The sequence below is a fragment of the Peromyscus eremicus genome, chromosome 12 (assembly GCF_949786415.1).
Source record: "Peromyscus eremicus chromosome 12, PerEre_H2_v1, whole genome shotgun sequence".
NCBI lineage: Eukaryota > Metazoa > Chordata > Mammalia > Rodentia > Cricetidae > Peromyscus > Peromyscus eremicus.
The window spans coordinates 68,209,946-68,228,609 of NC_081428.1; the positions used below are offsets into that span (position 1 = coordinate 68,209,946).

At 43.1% G+C, this 18,664-nt stretch overlaps 1 protein-coding gene across 2 annotated transcripts in view; it reads right to left on the reverse strand.

Annotated features, from left to right (window-relative positions):
* Tp63 (tumor protein p63) overlaps positions 1-18,664 on the reverse strand; it is an 89,707-nt gene that overhangs the window by 29,449 nt on the left and 41,594 nt on the right. For both annotated transcript variants that reach the window (XM_059276911.1, XM_059276910.1), the window contains exon 3: positions 145-331. In XM_059276911.1, coding sequence (XP_059132894.1) covers positions 145-331 — 187 coding nt within the window. The remainder of the gene's footprint in view (positions 1-144; positions 332-18,664) is intronic.

The window sequence follows — 18,664 nt, forward strand, 5'->3', positions numbered from 1 at the left end:
AAAATAAATTAATAAGTAGTTCAGTTACTGGGAAAGTCACCAATTTATTTATCAATATTCTGAGTCTGGAATCAGAAGCAGAACCTTTAGCCTCAAGGAGCTGGGTTGAACAGCAGCAGAACCCCAGAACCCCACCGTTCTTACCCTCATTGAACTCGCGGCTCAGCTCGTGGTTAGGGCACCGTTTCACGACCTCAGTGACGTGCTCGGCTTTCTTGTAGACAGGCATGGCACGAATGACAGCACCCTGTGGGGGCGGGGTCATCACCTTGATCTGGATGGGGCACGTCTTCGCGATTTGGCAGTACAGCTTCTTCAGTTCTGTGGAATACTGCTTAGAGAGGAGAGAGGCCCACGGGCGGAAGCGAGAGAGAACCAGTGTGAGATGTTACTCCAGATCAGAACACGCAAACCACGGCCACGCGTGAAAGTCTTTCTAGGTATGTGCTAAGCTCTGCCTAGGACAAGTGTGGCATGTGGCAACTTTGTAACAGGAAGCTATATTTAATCAATATCAATAATTAAACTCATCATTTTTGCTACTGTAAATAAAATTTTGTTTCCAATACACAGTGCATTTATACTATTATTTCCTTAGTGTCTCTCTCTCTCTCTCTCTCTCTCTCTCTCTCTCTCTCTCTCCCCAGTGTTTTTTCCGCCTTTCTTTAAACAAGGTCTCATTATATAGCACTGGCTGTTTATCTTGGAACTCACAGAGATCTTCCTGTCTCTGCCTCCGAAGGGCTGGGAATAAAGGCGTGGACCACAAGCCTGGCCTCCCCGCTCCATCTTTGGGTTGAGGAAATTGAAGTTCACAGGGGTTTATAAATATGACTTTTCCAAAAGGCCCAAGGTATTGGCAACTGATAGCTTCTGGGGGAGGGAGAGTCAGCTTTCTTTAAGGGTGTGGCCTCTGATACGTGGACCAAACTCCAGAGCAGGCTCTGCACTTAATACTATTTGGGCTGTTCAAACAGCATTTGGTCCTCTCACCCAATGGCCACCCTAATAGGAAGCAGCTGATGCAGCCATGCAGATTTATCCAGTAACAAGTGAGTAAATGTTTCCTTCCTACTCAGTTTTCTCCAGGAAGAGTCCATTTCCTGGTGCTGAGCTGGCTTAGAACTGGGAAATGTGGCTTAGAACTTAGAACTGTGGGAAATGTTAAAAATGCCGAAGATGTAAGGGGACAAAGTCCCATCCTGCACCCTCCTCTTGCTACCTCTGAATCAGGGTTAACGTTAAACCTTCTCACCCCAGCTCCCGGGGTCAGTGCCTCATTGTGGCATGCCTACTCACTCCAATACTGAGGTAAAACCACCCAAGCACTAGAAATCCCGGCCAAGAGTGGGCACCTAGTAACACAGATCCAAACAGAGGGTAAACACCCAAGGCGGCAGGCCTACGCTGGCAGCATCCTCCTCCCTGGGAGAAAGGACAGAACAGGAGCCAGAATGGCAAAGACACCCATTTTTTGATATGACCCACCACAAATATGACTAAAGGATAATACCTACCAAAAACAGGAAAAAAAATAACATTTAAATTGGCTTTATCACTGCCTTTTGAAATAGGGTATTTATTTAAGTAATACTTCATTTTCTTCCAAGTAGTTCAGTGTATGAAACCTTCAGTTAAAGTTTCCTAGTGCTAGCAGGGCATTGCAAAATCAGTCCTCCAAGTCCACAGGCCAAGGATTAAACACAGTCAAAAGGTTTTCTATAGCTTGAAGAAAAGGAAGCAGGCCCAAAATCAAGCACAGAAATAAGTTTCTTTTTAGAAAATACTGAATGAAATGTAGATGAATATTTTTTGCTCTTGTGTTCTTAAATGTATTTACTGTTATTTCATGTGCATTGGTGTTTGCCTACATGTATGTCTGTGTAAGAGTGTTGAAGCCCCTGGAAACTCAAGTTACAGACAATTGTGAGCTGGGAATTGAACCTGGGTTCTCTGGAAGAAATCTTAACCATTGAGCTATCTCTCCAGCCCCTGCTTTTGTGGTCTTAAATGATGACTTTAGAGAAACATCATTTTAGGGCATATTAGAAACTCACTTCCATGGAAAACTCCAAAGGAATCAGCATATCTATTTGTGTTTTAGTTGCAAGAAAGACTTTATATAATCCTTCTACGCATTTCAGGAAACAAACAGAGCCTTAGGACACGTGACTAAAAGATCAGTCTGTCGGCTAACAGCTGAAGGTAATCAAGAAGGAAAGGACTGTAAGAAAAAAAGAATAAATGTTCAGAACAGGACAGGTCCCTAAGGGCGACAACCCACTGTAGTAATTAATATATTAGAAACAGAGGTGCAAAGACTAAAATGACCATAAAAGGTACTAAGAAAAAGTTTGGGGGTGGGAGACCTGCCAGTTGACACAGTGTTTGCCTGGTTTAATTCCCTAGCACCACAGAAACTGGATGTCATCCTTGACTACAGTGAGTTGGAGGGCCGCCTGGGATATAGGAAACAATTGTTTCACAAAATGAGAGGAAGAAGTGGAGGCTTCATCAATCACAGATCCTTATTCATCCTCAGGGAGGGAGGTGGGCAATCTAGCCTCTGACTTCAAATAATGAGTGCTGTTATTAGAAAGTGAACCTTCTCTCAAAACTATGAGGAAGGGATTACAGGTGCCCTGTCCCTTATCGGAAGCCCCAGGGCCAGAGGATTCAGTATCTGGAATTGTTCAGGTACTACAGAGGGAAGAAAGTTCACGAAGCGTTTATCCTGAACACCGGCCACAAGGAAAGAGGCCTGCACACTCTGACCAGTGTCAACACTTCTGCGGAATCCATAAATGTTCATGCTGCCCAGGGGATGACTTCCAAGCCTCCTAGTTTGGGTTGGATTTAACCAACAGATGACTGTGCCTCCGACTTAGAAAATCAAAAGGAAAGAGAACAAAGCTTGGTTTTTAGAGCTCTTTGAATTCAGAATTGCAGATAACAGATAATGGACCTCTATTATTATCATCGTCATCATCTGTTTTATAGATAAGAAAATGAAGGCTCAGTGCGGCCTTGCCTGAGGATACACAGATGTTGCATAGCTCCACGTCCTCCTTTTAATAGCAGATCCTCGTCCTTCAACAGCAGATCCTCGTCCTTCTAGTCTCTAGTGAAGGGACAAATTTGTACTTTTACATGTCCTTAATTTCCAGCACCAGGGCTTTTCTGAATGAATGTCAAATGTATAGAGTCTTCAGTGGCACTAACATAAAGCTCCAAAGGGCCCTGGTTAAACATGCAGAATCAGTCTTTAGTTTTCACTGATTGTTTTACTTATACAAAGAAAGCAAGTTCCACTTTTGAAGAAACCCGGGGCTAGGAGAAAGGGGCTCCCTCGGCTTTCTGTCAGCGCTGATGGCCAGTATGGCTCTGAGGAATGCAGCTGCTTTCTACCACAGCTTGAAAGACTCTGTATGGGTCTTTGAGCTCTGGCTTACCTACCTCTCACCCTTCAAAAGCCTAGCTCTTCTCCACTGCACTTTTCTCAGCCTGCGTTCTACAAATACGAAATTGTCTCCTCATTTATTTATTTATTTCCATGGGTATGAGTGTGTTTTGCCTGTACCATGTTCACACCTGGTGCCTAAAGAAATCAGAGAGAGCCTTGGTTGGAGTGTCCGGAAATGAGTTACAGGTGGTTGTGAGCTGCCATGCCGGTTCTGGGAACCAAAATCCAGGTCCTCTGCAAGAGCAACATGTCCCCTTAACCACCATCCCACCAAGCCAGCTGTCCAGCCTCTTATACGAACTTTTCAATGTAATCTCTTTAAAGACGTGTCATCCATCTATCCCCACAATTCAAGCATGCTGTCCCCCATCTTGTACACTCTGGGTTTTCCTTAATTCTCTACAGCATGCCAGGGCACTTTAGAAGATTCCCAGAGAATTCTGCATCCGGGATGGTACCTTTCCCTATTCTCCAGTGTTGGCAATGTTTCCTACTTGACTAAATCAAAGTATCTGACCAGGGCCACGCTGCATTCTGTTGTTGCATCTGGGTTAACGGCCAGGTCTGCAACACAGAGACTAGAGGAATGAAGAGGCTGGGAGGATCCTCCTTTGCCAAGGTAAGTCTCCATCGCTCGGCTTCCTTCACTGTTGGCAGATCAGTTCGATGATGATACTATGATTTTCATATGGTTTTCCAGTTCTAACTGCAGTCTCTCTGGCCTATCACCTGTTAATAACTTCTCAGACTTGGCACATCTTTTATCCCTTACTGAGTAGCCTTGTCAGCTTTTCTAGCTATCCAGGTTTATACAAGATAGCAAAAAATGGGAAATGGATTTACATCAATATTTTTATAATCCCTGGTGATTCACACCAGCCGAGACTGCAATTTGAACACATACAGTGATTTCAATGTGATTCTTTGTTTCTGAGACTTTCAAAATTCGTCTCTAATTTGTTCCTCAACTCTGGCTTGAGGTTTTGGAACTCTAGAGCCTAGATTATGCTTTAAAAATTTTTGCATGTGAGTCTCTTTTGTTTCAATCAATGTTGTATGATTTTTCTGTTAACTACAGCAGTTTTGAAGTGTTTTAGGTTGGTGACTTCTGAAAAAGGTAGAGTTGCGTAATCACAGGCACATTCCAGATAGAGAATGGTTTCAATCTCTTCCCGAGGAGTCTCTGCCTCTGTTATTAACTCCTCTCCAACTCCTGGCCCCAAGCAATCGTCTGCTTGCTTTGTGCTCACTTTAGTTTCACCTTTGTGGAACTTCATATAAATGGGCAGATACATTGCATAATGTCCTGGGACGGGACTTCGGAAAAGTGCATGACGTCACGTATGTCAGCATCCTATTTTACCTAGGAGTAGGGTTCTGCCACTTACCATTTCACTATCGCCAGTTTTCTCCACTGTGGATAAATGATTATGTACAGAACTTATTGTGAATACATGAAATGTATGCTTTTCTTAAATAACTGATTTTTCTATGACCACGTACTGTGGGATCTGACTAACTTTACTTACTAGTTCTAGTAGCTTAGAATTTTCCACACAGACAAGCACATAAACTGCTAATATAGTCTTACTTCTACTGAAGCATAATTCTCTAGTTCAGAGAGACCTGCCATTAACCTTTGGGATGTTTTTTCCTGTACACGTACATTCAAGTAAACTGGAACCATAAAAAATTACACATTGAGTTAATGTATCATGCATATTTTAACTTAGAAAACATGAAGATAAGATTTCTGTTTTTATTCATCACATCTTATTAACATCTACCATTTCATTTTTTAAAAATCTGAATGTTATTTTCTACCTCAAGATATGAGGGCATCTTTTCCTCTTGTTTGTATTTTGAGATAGCCTCTCTGCTGTATTCTCTACTGTGTGTAAGGTTTCCCACAGTAAGTTCTGCAGGATTATATTTCAGATATTGACATAATTTCTGCATTTCAAATGTCATTCCTTATGCTCTTAAATCCATTTTTGCAGTCACCTCTCATCTTAGCCTGTTGGTCTTGCTTTATTATTTTTTTTCTCCAACTTTCTGGTGCCTACATTTTACTGATTTGTAGTGAAGCCACCTTCTAAAGACTTGTTTAGACTTCCTAAGGTATTTTCTTCGACTCTTTACATTGGTTCTCTCTGGTTAACTTTCGTTTTACTCTACAGCCCCAGCATCTGCTTTTACTGTTATCCACCAATATACCAGGATCCAGTCAGAGCCAATGTCTGCCCCTTTTGTTTTTCTGTTTGTGAAACATTGCGCGACTGCACAGAGACGCGGGGGATAAACTCAAGAGGCCAGACTTAACTCTGGTCTTTTGACTTCTAATCCAGTAATTGTTGCCCGTAATTGTTTGTCAGACAAGAGTCTGTTTCCTGGCTTTGGAACTGGATCCTTTTCTCCTTCACAACAAAACGGCTCTGTTAACTCCACTGTTACCTTATGTTATTTTATTTTCTTCAACTAGAATTCATTTTTTAAAAAAGATTTCCACCCCACCCCCCCTTTTTTCCCCTATGTGTTGCTGACCCCACTAACTGAGCGGGGTCTCCATGGACTACTGAACATCTGGGACCCTGTGATAAAGCCGGCTCACGCATTCAGCTTGATTTTAGAAAAGGGAGAAACAAGTAACTGGTATTGTTTTTGTAAGGATTTTTTGTTCTAAGTAATAACATTTCCTGATGATCTATGCATATCTTTTCTGATGAAAACAAGAGGACTGGACTTTGTCAAGTCCAGACATTTTCTCCCACTTGTCCACCTTTTCATTCCTTTCCCTGCCCTAATTTTGGTTCTTGATACTTCCTGCCTGGGAGCCAAATTATTAATTATTCTTTAAGATTACACCCGCTGGGAAGCTTTTCTACTCTCACTGATCACACACACATAAACACACACACACACACACACACACACACACAGCCAACCCATCAGCAAGCACATCAGCAAAGCTGATTAAAATACACCTGGAAACCCAATCCTATCCCCCCATCCACCACTTATTCAAGCAGCTCCATCTATGGTCCTACCTAAAAAACTAGCTCATTCAGTTCACAGTCAAAAGGAGGGAGGAGGATGAGATGATGTGAAAGAGGGGGGCATTTTTACTTATCTGTAATATTTTATGTAAGGAAAATTGTGAAGCAACATAAAATACTAAAATGATGGTAACTACTTGGGCATCCTAACTCACTTGCTTTTTCTGTTTTTTACCTTTGGGTAATTCCTGTCTAGCTAAGTAATACACAAATATATCCCTGACTCTTAGCAGGTAGAAACAGGTGGACAGCAAGGCTAAGCCAGACGGGGATACACAAGGACTCTGTCCAAAAACAAGCAAACAAGAATACTTCTGAATTATGATGCTTAATTTTAATTGTTAATTAGATTAAGAAATACCTAGAGCTGGGTGGTGGTGGCACACACCTTTAATCCCAACACTCAGGATGCAGAGGCATGTGGATCTCTTGTGAGTTTTAGGCCAGCCTGGTCTATAGAGCTAGTTCCAGGACAGCCAGGGCTACACAGAGAAACCCTGTCTTGAAAAACCAAAGAGAGAGAGAGAGAGAGAGAGAGAGAGAGAGAAATAACTTAGATTAGTAAATCACACCTCAGCTGCCCATAAGGACATTGCTAAGCATCCTTAGAACAAAGAGGCTCTGGCCTAAAGAAGGCTTAATGCACTGATGGATTTGAAATCTGAGTAGACCATTGGGACATGGGCCACTGTGGAAGGTAGGATGTGTTGGAAGAACTAGGTCACTGGGGATGTAACCTTGGGGGCTGTATCTTACCCTGGCCATTTCCTGTTATTGATCTGCTATTTCCTGCCCCCCATAGAGAGAGAGGTTCCGCTCTGTTCTACCTTCCACCTCTGAAACCATGAACTAATCTTCCCTTCTTCAAACTGTTTCCGTCAGATATTTGGTCACAGTAACAATGAGAATGACTAACATACTAAAAGTTTTTTGTGCTGAGGATAAAATTCCCTTGTGCTTTTCACTGAGCTAAGTCTCTAGCCCCCTAATTTATGTTTTCCTTCTGTAAACGTAGGATAAGCATCAGTAACCTGTAAAACTGTAACGTCTGTGATTTCAGAAGCCACAGAATATGCCAGGACCCAGAGGAAGTATTATCCAAACCTTCATTTCCCTTTTATTTTCGCATATAAAATAGTCATAAAGGGATAAAGCTTATTCATGAAGTCAACAAATATGTATTAAGCATGTTCTTTGCACCAGACTCAGTCTTGCAGCAATACCCTTTCCCATCAATGTGTTGGCTTAAAGGAAACATGCGTATTAAATTAGTTCTACAACTAGAATAAAAGGTCTGAAGAGAGAGCAGAGGGACTGAGGGGAAATGAAGGGCCATTCAACATGGAGGACCTGAAGGCATTCTGAAGCTAATCTGGGCATCCAGGAAGTGGACTCAGACGTCCCCGCTTTTGTAAGGGACAGCTTTCATAACATAGCATATTCTAATTACAGAGTTTCCATAAAAAAAACCTGCCTGGTATCTTCAAGGGCAGCCCTTGATTCCCTTTCTATCCTTCAGTCACCCTACCTCAAGGCATTTGGAGCTTCAGATCACTTTGCTAAGGTTTTCTTAGAAAGTCAGCTCGAGGAGTTTTGAGCTATAGGATCATTTGGTCTAGCTACTAGATTTCCAGGTAAGAATCCGAAGCCCCAGAGAGGAGACTGGCAGGCAGACTTTGACATGAAGACCAATGAGACCTTGAGCATGACCAGCTTTAGAGAAGAGGCCCAGGGTCGAACTGCTCTGTTTGATAACGGTGAGTTTGAATAAATACTCAGTTATGAAAACACAAGACTACAGAAACTAGTAGTCTACGCAGAGGCCATTTTTCTGAAACATCATCAACTTTCAGCAGGGCTGCAAGGACACTGTCGTTGCCTTTGGTTGTCAGACATCCATCTTTCATTCTGCACTTTTATTCCTTAAATGTAAGCATATTTTCAGACTGGAGTCAAAAGTAACTGTAACATAAAATGTCTACTGCTTGCTGAATAACCTACTTCCCGAGGTCTTGGGGTGAGTCTCAGCCACCGTCTACTGATCTTGCTCTATCTTAGGTAAGGCGGAGAGTGCAGGTGTGGCTCTCTATGAGAGTTTTGTTGTTGTTTTGTTTTTTTTTGTTTTTTTGAGACAGGGTTTCTCTGTAACAGCTCTAGCTGTCCTGGAACTGACTTTGTAGACCAGGCTGGCCTCAAACTCAGAGATCCACCTGTCCCTGTCTCCTTAGTGCTGAGATCAAAGGTGTGTACCACCACCACCCAGCAAGAGTCTTAATGTGAAATTATACAACCAAGTGCTGTGATAGAGAAAATGGGGGAGGGGGGAAGGGGGATAAAGAAAGCACATTTGAAATCATTTGGTTCCAAAGATAAAAGTAATTGACTCCTCCAAAGAAATCACAAACATATGATTCCCTGAGTAGCTGCAGACAACTCACATGATGCCCTGAGTCCTTGAGTTAATCATCCAGATGGAAAAAGGAGGGTACTCATTGAGATGATCTTGCAGGCATGTCCATCTTCTTCTTCCTCTTCTTCCTCTTCCTCTCCTTCTCCTTCTTTTCTTCTTTTCTTCTTCTTCTTCCTTCTTCTTCTTCATCATCATCATCATCATCATCATCATTAGTGTGTATATATATATATATGGACTTGACTGAGATGTGCCATAGTATGCATACACAAGTCAGAGGACAACCTTAGGGGATCAGTTTCTCCTTACTCCTTGGCATGGATTTAAGGGATTGAACTTAGGTCACCAAATTTGAGATGGTGGTGTCTTTATCCACTGAGCTATCCTACACAACAACTTTTTGACAGTGGGTAAATAGACTCTCATGTACAAAGCCCATGCTTGAGACCTGTGCAAGTGATTAAAAAGTTTCTTATAATAATAACATAGCATTTTAAGGATGTGTATGATTTTTGTTAGCCCGCATGTAGGCTGTGGTTTGGACAGGCCTGCCAGGGGTTGTTCTACTTTGAATATGTTATAATAGGTGATAAATCTCCTAGCAACACTGTTTTCAGGTTCGCACCGCTCAAGCGACTTTTTAAAATGAGATAAAATGTGGCACAGTCTCTCTTTGGAAACATATAAAGAGTGGAAACCAGCATGCATCTAGATACCCATGAAGGCATATTTAATTCTAATTCCTGTCCATGACAAGGAAGCACCAGCTCTTGGTCAAGAGCGGGGAACCTAATTTCATGTAAGGTCTCAACCAAGTTCCCCATAGACAATCATTAGAGTTTAAACATCAACAATGAAGAAATTCTTTCTTCAGTGGCCTGGAAGGGCAGTGCTGGATAGCGGTGGTAGAGCCCAGCTCTCCCATGCTACACAATATCCCTGACCGAATGGGAAAGGAAGCTTTACTGAAGTTTTGTTTTGTTTTGGGAATGAGGGGGACAGCTTTGGCATATTGAGAGGAAAGCTGCTTGAAGCCAAATATCATATGTTCAAATAAAATTATTCCAAGGGATTTGGCGAAACAAGGGCAGATTCGGCTCCTTAGCTAATAATATGTTGCAAATAGAAAGGAGGGCCAGGAGAGCATTCCAGTGGTGAGGACCCCACTGCCACCACCTGCCTCAGTGACATACTGTATTACACGCTCTTGGCTGCTAGACTGGTAATTTGGTATCACAGTGCATAGAAATGGCAGCTAATATCAGTACACACCTGCCTATGTTTACAGCAGCTCCCTTTCCTGAAGGCACAGCTAAGACGTTTCCCTCCCTACTATATCAAAACAACATAAAACTTAGGTTTCTAAGTTAACTCTTTCATTCTTTTCCAGAAAAAAAATACAGTGTGTTAAATTCAATATGGGTGGAATGAACTTCCATGCAAGGATTAATCAATAAGTATGTAAGCCTTCTTAAGGGCAGCAGCTTCCCAGGCAATGTCAAAGCCATCCTGATGCCTTAATGCCAGACCAGCCTACATCTGCCATGCTATTTACTACAAGGAGATAGTCTACCATTCTCTTTGAATGTAATACCATGCACATCATAACCATAGAGAAGCAATCTATGCACAACGAGTGAATTCTTCCTTTATTAACATTTGGAGCAAATCACCTACCCAGAGAACAAGGCTGGGTCTGAAGAGGAGCAGAAATCTAACACATATTAAATACATCCATAAATATATTGGTCTTATTTTATTCCATGTATTATTAATAGATTAAGATTTATTTAAACTTAGGAAAGAAAAATCATCAGAATTTACAAATAGTCAGAAAGATAGTTCCCCTTCACTAAGAGAAAATGTAAGATGGACTTCTGATTTGTGATTCCCCTTTAAACAGAGCTCAAAAGAATGCAAGAGGTCAGATGTATCCAGTAGTGCCTGGATAACCCCAAGAACCTGACCAAAAAAACAGTCAGTGTCAAAAGCAGCCACATCCATGCACCCCAAATGAGCCGTTAATATTATAACAAGTTCAAAGTCAGCCTTCGGGTGTTTTAGTACCATCTTAAGGCATCCAGTGACCATTTTTTCCCCTTTCTAAACTGTATTCTTGAAAATGACCACATTTATTCGACCTTCACAACGGTAAGGATGTGTGTGATGAAGTCATAGTTGGAGCTGATAGAAGAGGAAGTCACACAGCCCATGCAGTGTTGAGACAGGACACAAAGAGGTGCTGGCACGTGGTGTGTAAAGTAGAGATTAATCTGCAGCAGAATCAGATACAGGAAAGGCAGACATCCATGGCCAGCTCTCAGTTTTCTTCAGGGGGTTGGGAAAATTAATCCCAACATCAGTTTACTGACATACTCATACTAACATCTGAGCTGTACTCAGAGAGCCAAGCAGACTTGATCTGAGAAAAAATGTACTGAATAACAGTCACAGAGTTTTATGAGCCAACATAGATTCAAGTATGAATTGTACTATCTAAAAACTCAGTGGAGAAACACTAAAACATTCACATCCAGAAATAGTGTTTTTAATTAAAAAAAAAACAACTAATTTCAAAGTTAATTTTGCCTATTCTAAACAAAATTCCAGGCAGTGAGTGTTCTATGGTGGGCAGTTTACCAAAGCACCCCCAAAAGAAAAGGGGGCAGTGAGTATGGGATTTGGGGAGTGTGGCAGAGGGAATATTCAGAAGTTTGGTTAAAAACCAAAATATAAATCAAGAAGCCACTACTTATCCTCTGTGGTGATGTGAGCCATACTTTGCTCTCGACTTCCTGCACCTAATTCCAGAAAGGGAGAGAGAAGAGTCCCCTATCTTCCTAACAACTTCCCTAACCTTGTGGGCAAGCTCACTTTGGCCCCCAACTTCTTAGTTAATACAGGGTTGTTTTACCTTAAAACTCCATCTAGAGCGAAGAAGGGCTTTGCAAGTGAGCTCACAGGCAGACCTCAGGCCACCATAATCTACGGGAAAAGATCCCCACATTGGCCCCACAGCCACCTGGCAGGTATTCACTTCTCCCCACCTCTCTTCCTGCCACAGCCGTCTAGCTGCCAGACATGTACGAATTGTGCTCTTGATAGTTAAAGGGGAAAAAAAAAAATCCTTCCTCCCAGCACTTTTCCTGACAGCCCCAGCCAAAAGGGCCGCCTGTTGCCACCTGTCAGTTGTGGGGATTAATTACCTGAGCTGAGGCTGGGAGCGGCGCATTCTTCCCAGGGCCTCACCCGCAGATGCTGACATCCAGCAGGTGGGCTGTCTGCTCACTACCTACTGTGAAGACCAGGCAGTGGGTCCACCCGGCCTGGCCTGGCAGGTGGGGGACAGGGAATACTGGATACTCATCCTGCAGTAGCAGTTCCGGAGAGATGAGCATGCCCTGGGACTTGCCAGGAGGTCAAAGGCAAATCTGTGGCTGGCTGGGGCACCTACCAATGGGGAGACAGCTCTGCCTTCCTGACTAGAGAGAAGCATATTGGCACCATCCTCGGGCAGGGGCTGGGGTGAAGGCTGCCAGCCTCCTACTTGCCTAAGGATATGAGTTTGGAAAGCCAGTTAAGGGAGATTTGACACACTAGATTGGTAATTGTGCAACTCTATCTCCTCTGCAGAGTGAAAGGGCCTCCATGTAGTCTCAACTGTCAAAGTCACCCACGCTAACAGGACCTAGCCAAGAACACAGTCACCTTCTCAAAGCTGACCCTGAGAGGCCTTTGTCTTCAGGTGCTCAATACGTAGTAGTTTGTTTTCACATCTTTCCCGAAAGTCACACTCACCAGGGGTGGAAGGCTGGAGAGAAGTGAACGCTGTGGGTGCGGTGTGATGGGAGTTAAAGGTTTACACACTTAGTAACTTGTAGAGCTGAGAGGAAACTTCAGGTAGACGGTCTCCTCCGTTCTGGCCAAACATTGGCAAACAGCCTTCCTCAGTAAAGCATTCCGCAGAATGAGAGGAGAAACGGGTATCATCTATAGAGTCAGACTCTTCCACTCCGGGGTAGGGAGGAGTAGAACAGTATTCCTCACCTCCACTGGGCACTTCAGCTCAATTCCCTAAAGACTGAGAGGCCCAGAGAAAACCCCACACAAGGAATAAGGTAGAATTTAGAACCCATGACTTCTCATTTGCAACCCTATAATCATTTCAAGCGAAACACACCTGCAACTCTCCCAGAGACGTTCTCTGGCCCTCCAGGGTTGAGGGGCAGATAAGAAAGCTTTATAGAAATGAAAACATGTAGGCCCTGCGCTCTCTCTCTCTCTCTCTCTCTCTCTCTCTCTCTCTCTCTCTCTCCTCCCATCTCTCTCAATTACACTCTTTCTCTTCCACACATAAACATTCATCCACCCAGGACAACAGTTCTCAACCTATAGGTCACAACATCTTTGAGGAGTACATATCAGAGAGCCTGCATATCAGACACTACAACTTATAACATCGCAAAATTACAGTTCTGAAGGAGCAATGAAATAATTGTATGGTCGGGAGTCACCACACCAAGAGGAACTGTATTGAAGGGTCCCAGCATTGGGAAGGCTGAGATCCACTGGTCTAGGAGATTGCTCTGCCCTTAGCCATTATTTGCCCTTAGGTGGAGAAAGTCCTTCCTCTCCCTCAGAGTGACTCAAGGTTCCCAGTAGTGTCTAATGCCCCAAGCTACCTCAAATAACACCCAAACCTTTTGCCCCTTCTCTTTCCTCAGCCTGACCTTAGTTTATCAGGGAAGCCACCTTTCCTCATTAAGTTCTTCCGGGGACTCAGGGCATTCACTGCCACAGGGCTGTGTCTTTTCCCCACTCCATGACAAAGCCTCACATTTGAAGCTGGGGCTGTCCTTCCCTGCCCTCCTATGATGCTATAATGGAACTCACTGCCCTTGCTTATACAGGCATACTCACTCTTTTCTAAAAGTACCTCCTGGTAAACTATTCCTCAATCCCTAGTTCCTAATGACAGCAATATCCTTCTGAATAAGAACGTGCTAAAAAACCATCTGGTGTTGGAGGCATCTGTAGCTGTCTCCCTGTGTAACAGCCCAGGCACTTCTGACAAAATGCTACCACACGCAACAGCACCTTTTTTTTTTTCCTTGCAAAAATGACGCTTTTTTGGCATTCCATTCATATACCTACTCTAAAAAGAACCTGGTAGTGGCCATTTGCTGGTGTCTGTGGGGCATTCTTTTTATTAGAAAGCTAAATAAATCTGTTAGGTAAGATTCAATAGATTACTACCAGGAATCTGGAAGTTAATGACATGTAACTGATGTCCACAGAAAGTGCCGTCACTCATCATGGTATGTTAACAGTTTATAGATCATTTCAACATCTTCTTTATTTTTCTCTCTGCAGTAGAGGTTTAAATAGATACTTTGCTTACAGTAACATAAAGGTAGAAATCCAGATTTGAATCCAGATTGTATACCGCATAAGCATATTACATAATGCCTCCATGGTCATTTGTAGAGACCTTGCTGTGTTCAAGTTACTGTACCCCCGGCTATTGTGAGAATACGTGGAGATCAATTTCTCCCCTCCATCTGGGAAAAAAATCAACATGTATTTGCTTATTTCTGACATACAGCAAAAATAAAACATAAACATAATTTAGGATTAGACACAATACAGAAGAATTCTAATCCCAAAATGGTGCCATGACTCACAATCCAAGAAGGCTATTGAGAAAATCTGAGAAGCTGTTAACATTCCTCGTGGATGTAGCTCTGTGAAACTGCAACAAATACCTCTGAGCCCTAAGTACGTGAGCTCATCCTTCCACCCCCCACACCCTCATTGTCTCTTCCTAGCCCTCAGCTGGTTTTTAGTAAATTGATAATATTCTTTGCCTAAATTCAGGGGGAAAATTGGATTAACTCCTACAAGTGTTTAGTTGCTAATTTCAGGTTTTCATTCATATACTGAATTTGGAACAGACATCTATGTTTGAGGATTCTTCACAAACATTAAAAAAACTAAGATCCATACCTTTCAATGAATGGCAACAGTTATCTCCCTTACCCCAATATGCTGAAAACTGGGAACAGGGTCACAAGATAGACTGGACAACTGGAGACATGTTTGGTGTGCAGAAAACCCGCAGCTAACACTTACTGACCAATGGTGCAGTGCAGCAGCTTTGAGAAGCATTCATAGTTTAAGGGGCTCCAGCTACCTCTGACATACAGGGGCTTCCTCTCATTTGCCAATGAGGTGAACGACTCTGAACTTCAAAGAAATTGCCCAGACTTTCAAAAACTAAGTTCCAGGTTCATTCACCAGCGGCAAGGACCTGATACTGAGCCACCCAAGACACAGTATAGGATGTCACCCTGGGTAACTTCAGCCAGGTGATATCATGCAGAGCAGAATGTGAGCCTTCTCTCGGATAGAGAGATAACACTGTCACTTACAGTCACCTGGGAGTGTGACGGGAGAATGATCCTTGCCTTACTGACCACACAGTGCTTGGCTTAGGATAAGCCCTAAGAGGAAGCACTGTTAATGCCCGGCAGTCCCCTGACATGATTACTGCCACCTCAGAAAACAGCACAATTATGTGAGTGACACTAAATGTTTTGAAACCCAGTTCCTAGAGATGCATTTTGACTTAGGTCTACTGAGTATCCTGATTAGGGTGATAAGTTCATGGGACGAGTGGGAACATAAAAAACGGAGAGAAAGAAAGGAAAAAAACAGTAGTCCTGGTAAAGTACCACGTGTTTAAGGAGCCTAGCTCAATCTCACTTCATGTACAAGGCACTGTGTTTCGTTGTCTTTTTTCTTTTTTTAAGGCTGAGGGAAGAAGAGCCTCGACTTAATGCTTCTGTGTGGATACTTGCAGTGAATCCTCCCACACTGTCCTTCTGACAGAAAGCCAGACTACCAAAGAGTTTTAAATACCCCCGTGAAAGCATCCCGGCAGTAGTTGTGAAGAATTACCATTAATCTGAGGTCTTTGTCCTTCATTCTTTCCCTCAAAGAAACAGATGCTGGCGTGTAAATAACCAGGGTTTAAAGAGGAGGGTGAGAGCAGCAATTGGATTACAAGACGTAAACAGAGACCAGGCCTGTTGATCTTCCCTTTGCCTTCAAGGGTTGAGTGTAGGAAACCTTAAAGTCCCTTTGACTATGGCTGTCCCCAAGTTTCTGAGCAGTGGAAATAGACACTTCCGTGGACATTACACTATCAAACAGGCAAAATGCCGAGTTCCTTTATTTCCACAAGGACAGGAAGCGAGCATGCTCAAATACCAAGACCCTATGGTTACTCCTGCCCAAAAGAGAAGGTGTAACCTAGTAAATTAGATCAGGTTGGCTGGCCAGTTGCTTGAAGCCAACTCTACACCTTTCACACTTTTTAAATAAAGTCCCAGGAACTAAGACGATGTTGAGGCATCTACTTCCATGGCTGCTAATTAGCACTATGTGAACCTGTATTACGCAAGCATCTGAGGGGCAGGGGTTGGGGGGCAGGGGAAGACTTTCACAAACACCAGCCTTTGCCTGCAACATCTCTTACCAGCTTATCATAACATTACTTCCTATTCCTTTCCAGTTCACCTAAGATGGAGACAAGCTTCATCTTGCCCACTCTGCCTGCATTCTTTATAAACAGCCTATTCCAGTTAGCTCCAGCAGGGAAAAGCCCAGCACCACTGTCTCGACTGTACCATGGAGTTAAAGTATAGTTACTGAAATACTACAGAAAGCCTAAGAAAAACAATAAAGTAAGCCGGTAAACAGCAGCTACCCCACGCTGAGAAACTCGGGGACATCAAGTGGGGCATGATGACATGTGGCTGTCATCCTAGCTCTCTCTGTCATCCTACTGCTGGAGGATTGCTCGTGATCCGCTTGGGGAACATAGCAGGGTCCTAATTTGGAAGGGAATATGGAAAGAAAGGAGAAAGGGAAAAAGATATAAAGGAGAGGAGGAAAGAAAGGGAAGAAGAAGGAAGCATAAGAAGCTTGCGGATAACAAAGAAGAGGAAGAGGAAGGAAGGAGCCGTGGAGGCCTAGGAGGCTGTGAGAAAGGAGTGCATCACTCAGCTTGAGTTAAAGTCCCATGCTCACTAGTGTTGATCTGAAGATGGAAAGAGGGAGGGAGGGTGGACAAATGACGTTCTACTTAGAGTTGTTAACTGAGATGGGAATATATACTGTATGCCTTATACGAATGTTATTTATGTGAAATCTGTAGTTGGCTTGACTTTTGAAATTTTATTTGTCTAGTCTAGCAAACACTAGCTTGTACAGAGAGAAATTATCTTGTATTTTTATTACCTGTATTGAAAGTTGAAATGTACGGAACTCCATAAACCCATCATTTGTGTTCAACACTTAACAATACCTTACCAATATTATTACCTTAGAAAGGGAGGGAGGAGGGGAGATGTGTAGGGCAGAGGGGCTATCAAGGTATCAAAAGACTCCAGTGTAAGGCAAGAGAGCAAACCCAGCTCATCCTGTGACCACAGTGAAATGCTTCCTCTGGCTACAGAGCACAGTGCTCAAGCAGAAGCCCAGTGCACTGTGAAGGACCCAGTGCTCACATGGGCGGAGCTCCTGGCCCTGCTCTGATGCCCAGGTTACATAACTCTTCATTTAAGAAATGAGGGAAATGCCGGCCAGCGCAGCAGGAGTGTCATAAGGATTCAACGTGGCCATCTTCAGGTGTGTTTTGAAAACTCTAAGGCATTTTATAAACAGAATGGGACTGTCATCAGTAACCTAGGATTGAGCTGGAAAGGAACACTGGCCAGAGGGTGACAAGCTTAAAGGTCAGTGTGTAGTCACCAGCAATGGGCCGCCCACCAGCTGGGATCAGAGGTAAGTTAGACAGGTCTTTCTGCCTGACAAGAAGAGGGACAGTTAGGAGAAAACGTCTAGGAGCACTGGGGACTATTGTCAACAGCTGGACAAGTGGCAGCCCTATGGAGGGCTTGCTGGGGAACAGGTACCCTGAGAACAGGTGACAAAATGACAGGAGAAAGAGCCTGAAGACTAAGTGTCCAGAACATGGGATGAGAGCTAGAGCCCAGGGCTAACAGTGTCAAAATGTCCATACACTACAAGGAAAATAAACTTTCCCACTGCTGGAAGAGTTCTACCTTTTAAACAGGAATTTCGTGTAGCACTCCCAGATACCCACCAACCAACTTTACTTCTCTTCCATAAAAATTGCCATTAAGTAATGTTATTGATTCTCACATTCCTCCAATGTACCAATGGATAGAAAAAAAAAACTTTTACTCTTAAAATTGGTGTTCCTTGACTTTTTGGATTATATATATATAGTTGATTCATTGCCTTAAATCTTAAGTAAAAATGATGTCGTCTCTCAAAATTGACATTTACTGAATGTGGAAAATGGACAGACGAAGATCGAGATTTCCTGAGAGTTGCAAAGAGCTGTGGGAACAGACAACTCTCTATTCAATCAAAAGGACAGACATTCTGGGTGGCTTCAAATACAGACCCAGTGGCAGGACCAGGGATCTCAACCTTTCTTAACCCACATGTACAGAACATCTCATCAGGGTCTGAATCCACGCTAGTGCGGGCAAGAAACTCTGGTAAGTCAGCGACTGGGCACACAGGAAGACAGACTGGCACACTATTGTTATACTAATGATGTCCAGGGCACCAGAGCTGGGAAGACACATACCACAAGCATTTCTTCCACTCAAGTTATCTTACTGGCCATCAGATTCC